Consider the following 13022-nt stretch of genomic DNA (forward strand, 5'->3'; position numbering starts at 1 on the left):
GTAACAATTTTTGCAACATTTCTTGGTGAAATAAGAATGGCATCATCACCAATCAACAAAAATGCTTGCACTTAACAGAGTGGGTTTGATTGCATAAAATTTATAATTGTTTAGGACTTTGTGAAGCTTTCATTACCATTATGTTATTGAAATTGAATTTTATAGTTTAATATAAAAATATATTGACAAGCTCCACAAAACTGGATTGTTTATCAGCAGGCCTTTGAGTACATAATATGTACTACATATGTATATACACAGTGTGTATTACACACATTAAGAATGCCATATGCATGCTTATGTAGAATAATTAACATATGTTCTAAACGATAAGAAGTTTATAAACGATAAGAGTACTCATAAAATGTAACCAATGCATAATTTCTATTCAGTTTATTATACCAGTTCAAGAATAGCACTGGTGCCAGAATATTTAAATTTTCTATATTTATTTCTATTTCCTCTTCAATTAATTAGAATTATATAAAAGGAATTACGTATTTGTTAATGTAACATTAATTATGGTCAGAATGTGCAATATAAAAATTTAACATTTTTAATATCAAATTTATCTTCTAGACTATGAAGAATCATTTAAGAGTATTTCTTATATTTGGCATATTTTACATATTCCAAGGATGTGATTATTTCGATACCGTTGACCTTACAAACAGCATTAAATTTGAAAATGGATCATATCAGTACGAAGATGTATTGATACCAAAAGAAAAAACGCGGGAATACGATTACCAAATTTTATTTAATGGCGATTACGAAACAGTGCCCAAGCATATAAGGGGTTGTGTATGTCATTTAAAAACGTGCATACGTTTTTGCTGTAATCCAAAACAATTGCTTTTAAAAGGTAAACGAACTTGCGAAGATATTGACAAAAATATACATTATGATATGTTATTAAACATAACATATAATGAAACACTAACAAAAGATATAAATGACTTGGAGTTCATAGTGCAACAACATCTTCCTGTACCTTGTCATGATCATTTTTATCTTGAACCTGATAATCCAGACCACGCCTGGACTTTGTACGAAGTATGTTTTAGTTTACTAAATACAAACATTTATTTAATTACTTAAATTTATCATCAGAATGGCACTCTTCTCAGACATTTTGACAGCGCACTACTTACAAAACAGGATTATTGTTTACAGCCTCGAAAATTTCAAGATCTCTACAAGCTTGTGCCGTATCATTGCCTTCCACCTGTAGACAATTCTACCGTTTATAGTAAGTAAATATAATAACCAAGTACCATAACCATAACCATATGCACCAATGGTGTATTTGGTATATCGATATAGTACCACATTTAAAATGTACCGGGCAAAGCAACTAAGACCCCCAGTAAGTAGGCGTTTTTGACCATACAAAAGTATTTCTTTAATACCTTCCACAATTTTTAACTGATCGCAACCAAATTTTCAGGAATCGCAATTACTATAGTTATTATTGTATATACCAAAATTCGACTCTAGCTTTAAAATTCCGCTTATTATTCGATTTTCGTTAATTTGCGGGGGCGAAAGTGGGCGAGGCAAAAATTTGAAGCAAACTTTATCTGCGTGCAACTTAACAAATGCTTCCGAAAAAAAGAATAGCTTAGTCTCTGAGATCGAGTGTTTTATATGAACAGACAGACAGACAGACGGACATGGCTAGATCATCTCGGCTGTTGACGCTGAACAAGAATATATATATTTTATGAGGTCGGAGAGGTCTTCTTCTACCTGTTACATATGTCGGAGAGTAAGTAATGCAGATTCGACACACTGATCACTGCGCAGCTGTGCGTGCGTCTCGGCACATTGCTGCGTAGTTGTAGGTGCACTTTGGCATTTTGGCATTGCGTAGTTGCTTGTGCGTTTCGGCACTGACACTGCGTAATTAAGAGTGTGCATGTTAGATTGCATCATTCTTCATTTGCGCTTCGTTGGTTGTCCGGTACAGTTATTGCGGGGCGACAGCGTTGAGACGCTGTCGCCGAGTGTGGTTCGATGGCTGAGGCGTAGACAGTAAGACGATCGAGAGGGCAGTGTGCTCTAGAAATCGAAACTCGCTTCGCGATAATGAATAAACAGACTTCGGTAGAACAGACTCCGACACATACATTTCCTGCCGGCAAAAAGTTATAAAAAAATTGAATAACAAGCGTAATTTTAAAGCTAGAACTGGTGTATACAATAATAAAAATATTATTTATGATTCCTGTAAATTTGGTTGCGATTAGATAGAAATTGTCGAAGTTATTAAAGAAATACTTCCGTATGGGCAAATACGCCTACTTACTAGGGGTCTGAGTTGCTTTGGCTGGCAATCTGGTATATTGTGCCGTCTATGGTATATTTTCAATGCGGTACTATATCGATATTCCAAATATACCATTTGGTATATTTTTTTAGTATTTTTGCAGTATATTCGGTATTTTTTGAGAAAAATACCGCAACAATATATTTCTTTTATTCAAAATTTGTAGCGGGTATCTCACAGTCGAGTACACTCGACTTGTTTTAATAAGCTAATGGTTGAGTAGTGTGTCCAAAGGTTTCCAAAAACGGTCAAACTAAATTTTGTGGAACTTGCGAAATATATTGCTTTTTCGCACGTTCAACATTTTTCTCATCTGGGAACAGTGATTAAAGAAATTATCATTGGAGTCTATTATAATATAACTCAACTTATTTAATTATTTTGCAGTGCAATCGGTATCGATATTCTTCTTACTTATGGTCATAATTGTGTATTTGATTTTACCGAATTTTAAAGGAGATTATTTTAAATGCTGTATATGCTACTTCAGTTGTTTGACCCTAAGTTCTATACTTTTTGTTATTATACGTTTTCAATGGATCACACCACATCAAAAAGTATTGTGCAAGTTAACAGGTATGATTGAAATTAAAAATTTGTTCCTTAATTTAATATATTCTTGTATTTTTTAGGATATATTGGGTATTACTTTATTATATCCACGTTTCTCTGGCTTTTAATTATAAACTACGATTTATGGAAAAGTTTTAACAAAATTGGGATAAGTGACGGGTCAAAACTTTACAAATATAATATCTTTGCTTGGGGCGTTGCAGCAGTACAAATTTTATTAACAATTTTTGTTGATTTTGTAATTGGAGATTCAAGCTGGTCACCTAATGTCGGAAAATATTTATGTTGGATTGATGGTAAGATACTTACTTAAAATTTGTTTAATCTTTACATTTTTTCTTCTATTAATTATATAGCCGCAACTTGGCCGTCGATAATCTACTATTATGGTCCAATGATCATTTACATAACATTGTACACAACACTATATATTGTTACCGCCTCTAAGATATTCTTTCAAAATAGGATCAATAGACGTCAGCTAACACAATCGGAGCGTCAACGAAATTTGAGGACTCTGACTAAGTACCCTCTTTCTTAATGTTCTTAATTATACCATTCACTTTTTTTTTACGTTAGTTTTGGAACATTTTTCTGGCTCTTTGTCATTATGGGCGTTTTCTGGATATTTGAAATCATTTCCTATTTTGGATATATCTTCGACATATCAATTAAGTGTTTTGATGTGATTACTTGTTGTCAAGGTATCACTTTATTTGTAGCAACAATTTTGAAAAGAGATGTGTTGAATGCGTTGGCTAATCGGTGAGCGTTTTTATTGAAGGGAAAATGTTGACTATAATACAATAATTATTTTGATTTTAGACTTCGTATTGGAAATACTGTTGATGCGAGCGCATTGTAGGTGAGTGGCGCACTATCCGTTCCGCCGACCAAAAAGCACTCGATGCTTTTCGCTCACCTGCAATGCGCTCACGCGTAAGAAAGCACTCAAGATCCAGTGCTCTCAACTTCTCTCTCTCCCAGCACTCTCCACCGCAGAGCCGAGCCTTGCAAGGGCTCGGCGCTAGAACTGCAAAATGCCGTCGGCATTTTGCCTCTCCAGTATTGATCTACGTTTGTTCAATAGCGGTCACCCCCAATAACCCCCTCTCTGTGCGTCTTGTAACTAATAACCCGAAATTTTACAATATATATAATAGCAAATATAAACGCGAGTGTTTTTATTTAATTTCGGGAAAGGGAAATCTGGAACCTATCTGCGCCACCACAACAAATACCAAAATAAAAATGTCACATCAGGTCCACAACATCAGCCAGAATGGAAATTGTTTTATCGTCACAACCAATTCTAAGTAAAGACATCGAAGAACCTCATTTATAAGAGAATATACAAATGACATATTGTTAGAAAATGAACTTATTATTTTAATACCCGCTACCCATAGGGTGGAAACAGAAACGATCAGGAGGATGTATACAAGGCCCATCCTCCCCTCAATCGTTTGTGAGACGTACTTTTTTAAAAACGAGTTCCAGCTAATGGTAGGCATCTTTGTGCCTGATTCTTACTATAATAAATTGCATCAGCAATTGTTGTCATTCAGACAATAAAACATACATATTCTGCGCATCATCAGGATAGCGCCCCTTAAGACTTATGTTTAGTGTATAATTTGTGCTAAACCGAATGTGTTATTGCTAACATTATTTTTTCATTAAACCCCTAAGAATTTTCTTTAAAATTGAACATATTTGTATAGCAATGAAAATAAAATTTGACCACCATCACTTAATTGCCAAATAAATGAAGCATGGTTAAATTTCTTTCGGTCGTACATGTCATGGATTTTTTCGTGGTTATACGTTTATTTTTCTGATGAAAAAAAAATGTAATTTAGAATTATTATTTGCATGATCTCCAAAAAGATCATCATTTAAACCGCCTGAGCCATAGATTACTGCAAAATCAATAATTATTAATGAAATTAAATTTTGAAATTTTCCCAAAAAGGGTTAACACATTTTTTCATTTTGCTGAGCAAAAATGTAAAGATTACCGTCGCTAATAAAAAACAAGTAAGACGGCTACAGTCGAGTGTGCTCGACTGTGAGATACCCGCTACCCATTTTGAATAAAAGTAATATATTTTGCGGTATTATTCTCAATATATACCAAATATACTGCAAAATTACTAAAAATAAACCAAATGGTATATTTGGTATATCGATATAGTACCAGATTCAAAATAGACCATAGACGGCACAATATACCAGATTGTCAGCCAAAGCAACTAAGACCCTCAGTAAATAGGAGTTTTTGCTCATACAAAAGTATTTCTTTAATAACTTCCACAATTTTTATCTGATCGCCGCCAAATTTTCAGGATTCATAACTTCTATTGTTATTACCGTATACACCAAAATTTGCGGGGGCGGAAGTGGGCGTGGCCAAAATTTGAAACAAACTTAATCTGAGTGCAAACATAACAAATGCTGTCGAAAAAAAATATGGCTTTATCTCTTATAGTCTCTGAGGTCTAGGTGTTCATACGGACAGACGGACAGACGGACATGACTAGATCGTCTCGACTGTTGATGTTGATCAAGAATATATATACTTTATAGGGTCAGAGATGCCTCCTTCTACCTGTTACATACATTTCCTGCCGGCACAAAGTTATATCCTATGGGTAGCGGGTATAAATACAAAATTGTTTCTTTTCCTGCTATTGTAATGCTATTATATAATGTAAAGTATATTAGAGTGATGCTTTAAAACATTTGAAAAGAACCACAGATATACATACATACATACGTACAATCAATGACAAATATATTATTTTGGGGAGTTGGATGGTTAAAAAAATTGTTGTAAGTATTTATTTCCACGTTGTATATAATAATAAGTCCATATTTTTAAGATTTATATTTATTATGATCCTACCATATATGCAGTTAAAATCGGATTAATTGAAATATAAATAAATACAATTAGAATAGATATTTTATATACACATTTAGTATATATTTAATATTTGTATTACTTATGATGCATACACCTTGAGCTTATGTAGTTAAAATTGAACTTATTAGAAGATATAATAAATAGTAAATTCATATAGAACTGGTAATTTATATATTTTCTTAAACAAATTCAAACAAATTTTAGTACCAATACTATATGGTCTTAAGTTATACGAAGAAAAACTCTTTATTTATATGTATAACTTTCAATTGTATTACATTATTTATTGTTTAAATTCAATGTTTCAGCAGCTGTTGATTTATATAATATAATTATATTTAAACTATCTACGCTATCATACTTCTAATCTTCACAAATTTGTATAGAAGTATGTTTTGCTCATAGGAGATTAGTCAAATATTTCAAATTAGTGTCAAAGTTTTTAAGCTCAAAATGAGCGAAGACTGTGAACTTTGCTGGCCAACTTGAGGGTCGACTATAAATACAAGAAAGTTAATTAGCTCACATAGACGCACACCTGCAAAAGCACACACACATGCACACACCACACACACACACATACAAACATCTATAACTGTCAGTTGCTGGTTGTCAAAACGGGCAAGTCAACAATTTATCAACGTTTTAATTAACATACACGCAGCAGCAGCAGCGGTAGAAGAAGAAGAAGAAGAGGAAGCTGAAGAGAAAAAGGAGAATGGGAGAAAGTGAAGAAAGAGGAGCACTTAAAACAAATACCAGAGGGACATAAAATATTATGGGGATGGCTGTTTGGGCTAAGACGTTGGCTTGTCGGGACACGTGCGCGGCAGTTAAAATGAGAATTGCCAGCACAAAATGGCGACAATTAAAGGTGCGATCTGTGTGGGCTGCAAGTTATTCAATTGAAATTCCCACAGTGTGTGTTTGTGTGTCTGTTTGCTGTCTGTCTGTCTGTCTGTGTCCTAGGCCAAGCAATAAAAGCAAAGCGAGAGTCAGTGGCATTCCCTTTCCCATTTGGTTCATCAAAAAGTTCGTGGTCTACAATGCCGCAATTAATGGCCGAAAGTGAAAGTCCTGTGGGTTTCGCTGGCCTGTCTCGCAACTATCAAACAATTTCAGATGGTGTACAAAACTTATGCGCAAATCGCACGCGAACGGAAGACACCAAGACATGGACACAATAGACACAGACACACTTACATACATAGATACAGAGGACACTTGGTACGCCCACGCAAAATGTTTCCTTCTTGGGGCAGCACAACACAAAAAAAAAATACTTTTGCTTTTTCTTTTTCATTCACTGAATGAATACAGCGCATAAAATGGCCATACTGCGCGCCTCTCTCTCACTCACAAAAGTCGCTCTCCCATTTGCCACACTCACACACTCTCTCGCTCTCGCACACACTTACATCGCATGCGAGGTAAAAGTTGAAAAAACAAAACCTTGTCAAGGACAAAGCACGCAACGCAACTAAAAACAGCTGAGCAGCTGTCTGCAATTGTTGTTGTTGCTTTTGCCTTTGCCTTTCCCTTTGCCTTTGTTGCTGTTATCGCGCTTTCGCTGTACATGCGCACCATGCAAACTTAACAGCAGCTGTTACAGCCTGTGAGCAGCGCTCACTGTTAACGCTGTTACAGCTCTGTTAACTAAGTAAACATACTAGAAAAATTGATTATTGGCTTTCTCTACACAATGCAAACATTAACAAAAACAAACTTATGCATTATAATTGAGTTAGCCTTCAGCCGGACATTTTGCAGTGTGTTTATTTACTTGCACAAATATCAACAATCTTTTTTCTTATTCCATTTGCACAAGTTAAATGGTCCTTTTTATTCAAATTTTGTGAATACACAGTATGCTGGCATCTTTTTTAGTATCTGTCGCCAAGTTGTTGGCCAAACATCAAAAGCATTTACCCAAAAGCAAGCAAATCAAATGAAATGCTGCGAGTTAGCTCACACAATTTGGGCAAACTTTTTTCCCTTCCTTCCTTACTCTCTCTCTCTGAAAATACAAAAACTTCTAAGCACTTTCGAAAACTTTAAGGCAGCGCTTCATTAAAATTGCACGTGTTTGCATACGAGAATGATGCCAGCAAGCGATAAACGCTTATCCATAATTCATAATAGTCTTTATATAGAAGAAAATCTGTAAATATAAACGGGTCATTCGCTAACGTCCCATCGATGTTTTCTAGATGAACTTTACTTCCATTTTAAACCACTTTATTTTTCTTTTATTTATTACAGTTTATTATCCATAAGTCACAATATTTATTTAGAAGATAATTGGAATAAATATAGATCATTGGTTTTGGTATAGTAGTATATTTTTGGTATATTTTAAGGATATGGCCTGAAGTGTTTTTTACTTGTTTTTTAGCTTAGTACCTGAGAGCCGTGCTACGAGGAAGCCAACAAAAAGGAAAAGCAACAATAATAACATTCCTGACCAGGCTCAGGCAATTGCATATGAAAAATGACTTTCTATTTCATCGAGTCTTTACATGAGAAACCGCACAGCAAACTACAATGCAATGGCCATTCACTTACATAGAAAACACAATCAACAATGGACGGAGACATTTATCTGGAATGGAAATAAAAGCGAAAGCTCTAACGAAATTCCACTCTAATTCCACTTTCACAACGTAAATAAAGTGCAATATATGCAATATTCACATTTGTGAATATTTCCCCCCACTCGGATTTCTCATTTCCCTATTACTTCAGTAAGTGCAGAGATTTCATAGTCTAAGAGATCATATTTCATTTTAAACAAAGTTTAGTTGAAAAAATTGGAATTAATTCAGTAATTTATTCAATTCAAATTAAAATTCAAGAAACAGATTTCATAATATAACTATATATTAATAACTATATATATTATCAATATATATTAAATATTGTCAATTGACTTTCATCAGCATACAAATCCTAGTATATTCTTTGAATGCTGATGAGATAAAGTTTGCTACTTTCAACACACTTTTAAGATATTTCTCTAGATTTTTAAATTCAATCAGTAACTATAGAGAATTATATAGTTCACAATATATTTGAGTTCATGTTGGTAGAAAATCATTTAAAACATTTTTTTTTCTGAATTTAGTAAGAAATTTGTAATTTTATAGCCAGTTATTATCTCTCTGTTATAGTACTATTTTCTTCCTGCTGTACTGGTTCGATACTTAATAAAGAAGTTAATTATTTGAAAAAAAAAGTTGTTTAATCAAAAAAGGATGACAAAATTATTTAAGATTGGGTTACTACACTTCCTTAGCAAATTAAACATAAAAGTATACATGTTTTGATTGACTGAATTTTTACAATTCGAAATAACTTTATTAGAAACATATTTTGTGTTTGCCCCATTTACCATTTTGCTGAACAATATTGTGTATTTCATAAAGTCATTTTATTAGATTTCTTTATTTAATGCAAGTGTATAAATAAACGTCGAACGCCAAGAGACTCATCAAGCTTGTAGTCGACTTGTTTTATTTCTTCGTTGGATGTGAAATGGATATTGTTGCAGTTGAATGAAACTATCTGTAGAAGTAGAAGTAATATCCTGCAGCATTTAGTCGGTAAATGGCATTAGGAAGAGGGCAATGGAAATCCATCTTCAAGTTAAGAGCCTACACATCGACAAAAGCAAATGCCACTTTTGTCCTGTCCTCTGACTGATGATGGCTGACCAGCAAATGGCTAAAATACTTCAAGCCTAAATCCTGCAGCAGCAGCGACAGCAAAAGCAACAACAACAACAACAACAACAACAATAAGATATACAGCAGCCAGCAGGCGGTGTAGGCTGGGCAATGCCAAAAGCAATAAACGGCACAACAAATGAAACGGCGACAGCGCCAGCCAGCAAAATGTCCTGGAAATGACGGCGACTTTGTCTTCACTCGTTTCTGAGCACACGCACACTCAGACACAGCGACACACACACACACACATATACACACAGCGATACACACATTTATGCGTATACCAGCAAACAAACAAACAATACACGTAACAACAATGGCAGACCAACAAAGCGTGTAGCAGGAAAACAGCAGGAAAAACAGGCCAGAAGGACATGCGTTTTACTGGGGCCCAGGAAATGTGCCCAAAAGGCGACGAACAGAGGAGCAAGGAGGAGACCAGACCAGCGCAGAGCAACAACGAATTTTGGTAGCACAAATAAAAATACAAAATAATAAGCAGCTGCTTGTAATCTAAAATAAAAGAACGCAACACAACACAACAGTTGCAGTCTCAGTCGCAGTCGCAGTCAGCATATAAAAGCCATCAGGCAAAGTCAGGGGGAAGGGCATCATTACAATAGAGGGTGTAGACAATTTCTTGCCAAGATCATGCATACCATAACTTCTAATGATGCCACATGTTTGAATGGAATACCGAATTCATTGAGATTCTAAATTGTTACTTAAAAGCAAGATGGAAAGCATTTTTAGTTAAGTATATTCTGAACAAAATCTTTACTACGTAAAAAAAAATTTAAAATAATTGTCAGTTGATTGAAATATATACATATATATAATATATATACATATACATATATGAAAAATAGAAATATATGAAAGATATGATATATTGAAATATATAGGTAAGCTAATATACTAAAGTTTCTAAGCAGCTATTTCCACATTCCTTTTTATGCCAATATATTGGAAGTAAGCTAATATTATATTTATGTCATTTTGTAAATCATTTTTCAGGTCTTAAATCAAATATCTTAATATACCAATATAATATAAACAATTTGCACAGCATAAAAATGTTATTTTGAAGATATTATTGTGAACTTAAACGAAAAAGTCACTTCATGGAAATACTTCACTTAGAAAATGGTTGATTAAAAAATGTAGCATACTTAAGAGCGCAAAAAATAAAATACCCAATAAATGTAAAAGGAAAAACTATAGCTTGAATAAAACCATTAAAAATTAATATTTTTAATTTATTTAGAGTTATCATTACACGAAATAAATCAACTCATGATAATGCTAAGGAATTATTTCAACATTTCACAGTCTTTGTTTATTAAACTAAGAAACCCGGCTACATTTTATCTTTACCTAAACAGTATTATATTGTAGAATATATATTGTGGTCGTGTATACACTAAAATAACTATGTATATAAGTCAATAACCACTGCAAGAGTAGCGATAAAAATAAATACAAAAAAAAGCTGAAACTTTATGGCATAGTAATCTCATCTTGCAGCTCCAACTTATAATTAACTGGCTGAGAAACGTTCAAGAAGTTTAATTAAAAAAAAAAAACAGTGTGTAACGCATCGAAAAACTAAGCGCAAAAAGTAATATGGAGTTAATCTAGAGTTTCAGCTGCAGCTGATGGATGATAATAACCAATTGCTGGGGCAGTTTGTACAAACACAATTTCATATTAGTGCTCAGATGTGTCCCGACTGTCTGTTGGCTCAAATCAATCAACTGTTGGACAAATAAACATGAGTTCATGCAAAAACAAAACCAACACAGAAAGGTTAAGGCAAAAGCAATAGCTGAAAGAAATGATAGTTAAGATGGATATGGATTAGGAATGACACAGAAGTTGCAATAATAAAAGAAATTGTATTAGGCCAAAAGAGAGAGATAGCTAAAAGAAATTAACTAAATTAAAGAAAGCAAAAACACAACGCGAAAAGTGTAGGGCTATTAAATTTAACAGGCAATTGAGTCAACCAAAAGGCCGAGCAACGAAAATGGTCAAGAGAATGATGCAAAGAGAAGGTGGCGAAGGAGGCGTGGCGTGGCGTAGTCGAGGGCGTGGGCGTGGACGTGGACGTGGATGTGAACGTGGAGGAAAAGGCGCGGAAGTGCTGAAAGTACGTGTACAACGTTTGGTTTTTTTTGGTAGGAGACGATTGCGTCCGGCTGGGCAAATGTTTTACGGGCCGATAATCAATAAATGTTGTGGAAAATGTAACGCTGGGAAATTGTTACACATGCTGCAGCTGATGAAGCGAAATTAACTGAAACCTAAATGGAGCAGACGCGCAGTTTTCAATGTCAAACGAAAATAAAAGCAAACGCATTTGAATGTAAATAATTAATTTCAGAATTTGCCTTACATTGTTTAATGGTTGATGTTGTTGTAGTTTCTAGTTGTTGCTGCTGCTATTGTTGTTATTGTTGTTGTTGTTGTATGTTATTAAGCTGGCCTTTAAAGTGCGGCTGCTTACGCGGCGTATGCGTAATATGCTTGCTAAATTGTTTTAATTGACACTTGACAATTTTTACCGAAACAATAGCAAATTGTTGTTATGGTTCATCACACATACATACATAGTCACGCGCCATACGCACACACACACACTGGCACACACATATAGTAGACACGCGCGCACTTACAAATACATACGCGGAGATTTATGTAACGTACAGCTAAACCGCTTGCATCGATGTATGCGAAATGTTTTACTTGATTTTTTGGCTGTATGTTTTTCCTAGTTTTATTTTGCGAGTTTGGCAAATTTTATGCCATTTTGCTGGCGTCTCTCGTTTGCCTAAGATTGTATTTTTGTTATAGTATTTTCTTTTCTTTTTTCTTTATCCGCTTTAAATTTTCTTTATTCTACCGATTTGAATCCGTCCAAACTTGCACGCTCTACTGTTCACGACGTACTGCGCTCAAGGTATTTACGTACGTCCGAGACAAAAGAGAGTCAAGCAAACTGCGATAGAGAGAGAGAGAAGGCATCATATATTGGCCGGGCTGTCCGTTGACAAGGGCAAGTGCGCTCTCTTTGGCTGTTGCTGTTAAGCTGCTGTTATGGCTATGTTATCGCAAGCCATGATTAAAACATGGTGCATACAACACTAGAGGGGGAATTCCACATATACATAGGAATCCATTTTACAAACACGAAAAGCCTTCTAGTTGTATTCTTTATACTGTAAAAGTTTCGACACTTGTATCTGTTCACGATTTCTGTTTAAAGTGTTGCCTACTGTTAGGCACTGTAACAGCTGTTGATGTCGCTAGCAGAGCGCTGTAAACTTCAAAACCACAAACTGCTGTCAGTAGTAGTTGTTGCTGTTACAAGAACTTTCACTATCAACATTCGACATGTGCACACACAAACACACACACACACGCACGCATACACGCACACTCGCACGCTCGCGCCCAC

The 13022-nt window shown here is 34.7% G+C and overlaps 2 protein-coding genes across 2 annotated transcripts; both read left to right on the forward strand.

Annotated features, from left to right (window-relative positions):
• Window positions 1-582: 582 nt before the first annotated feature.
• On the forward strand, window positions 583-1260 carry LOC133836669 (probable G-protein coupled receptor Mth-like 11). Its single transcript, XM_062267261.1, has 2 exons — window positions 583-1056; window positions 1114-1260. Exons 1-2 carry the CDS (start codon window positions 583-585, stop codon window positions 1258-1260), a joined length of 621 nt encoding a protein of 206 aa, XP_062123245.1.
• Window positions 1261-3234: 1974 nt separating this feature from the next.
• On the forward strand, window positions 3235-3770 carry LOC133836670 (probable G-protein coupled receptor Mth-like 11). The gene is made up of 3 exons (XM_062267262.1): window positions 3235-3430; window positions 3485-3670; window positions 3731-3770. Exons 1-3 carry the CDS (start codon window positions 3300-3302, stop codon window positions 3768-3770), a joined length of 357 nt encoding a protein of 118 aa, XP_062123246.1. The 5' UTR covers window positions 3235-3299.
• The last annotated feature ends 9252 nt before the right edge of the window (window positions 3771-13022 follow it).

Source organism: Drosophila sulfurigaster, chromosome 2R (assembly GCF_023558435.1).
Source record: "Drosophila sulfurigaster albostrigata strain 15112-1811.04 chromosome 2R, ASM2355843v2, whole genome shotgun sequence".
NCBI lineage: Eukaryota > Metazoa > Arthropoda > Insecta > Diptera > Drosophilidae > Drosophila > Drosophila sulfurigaster.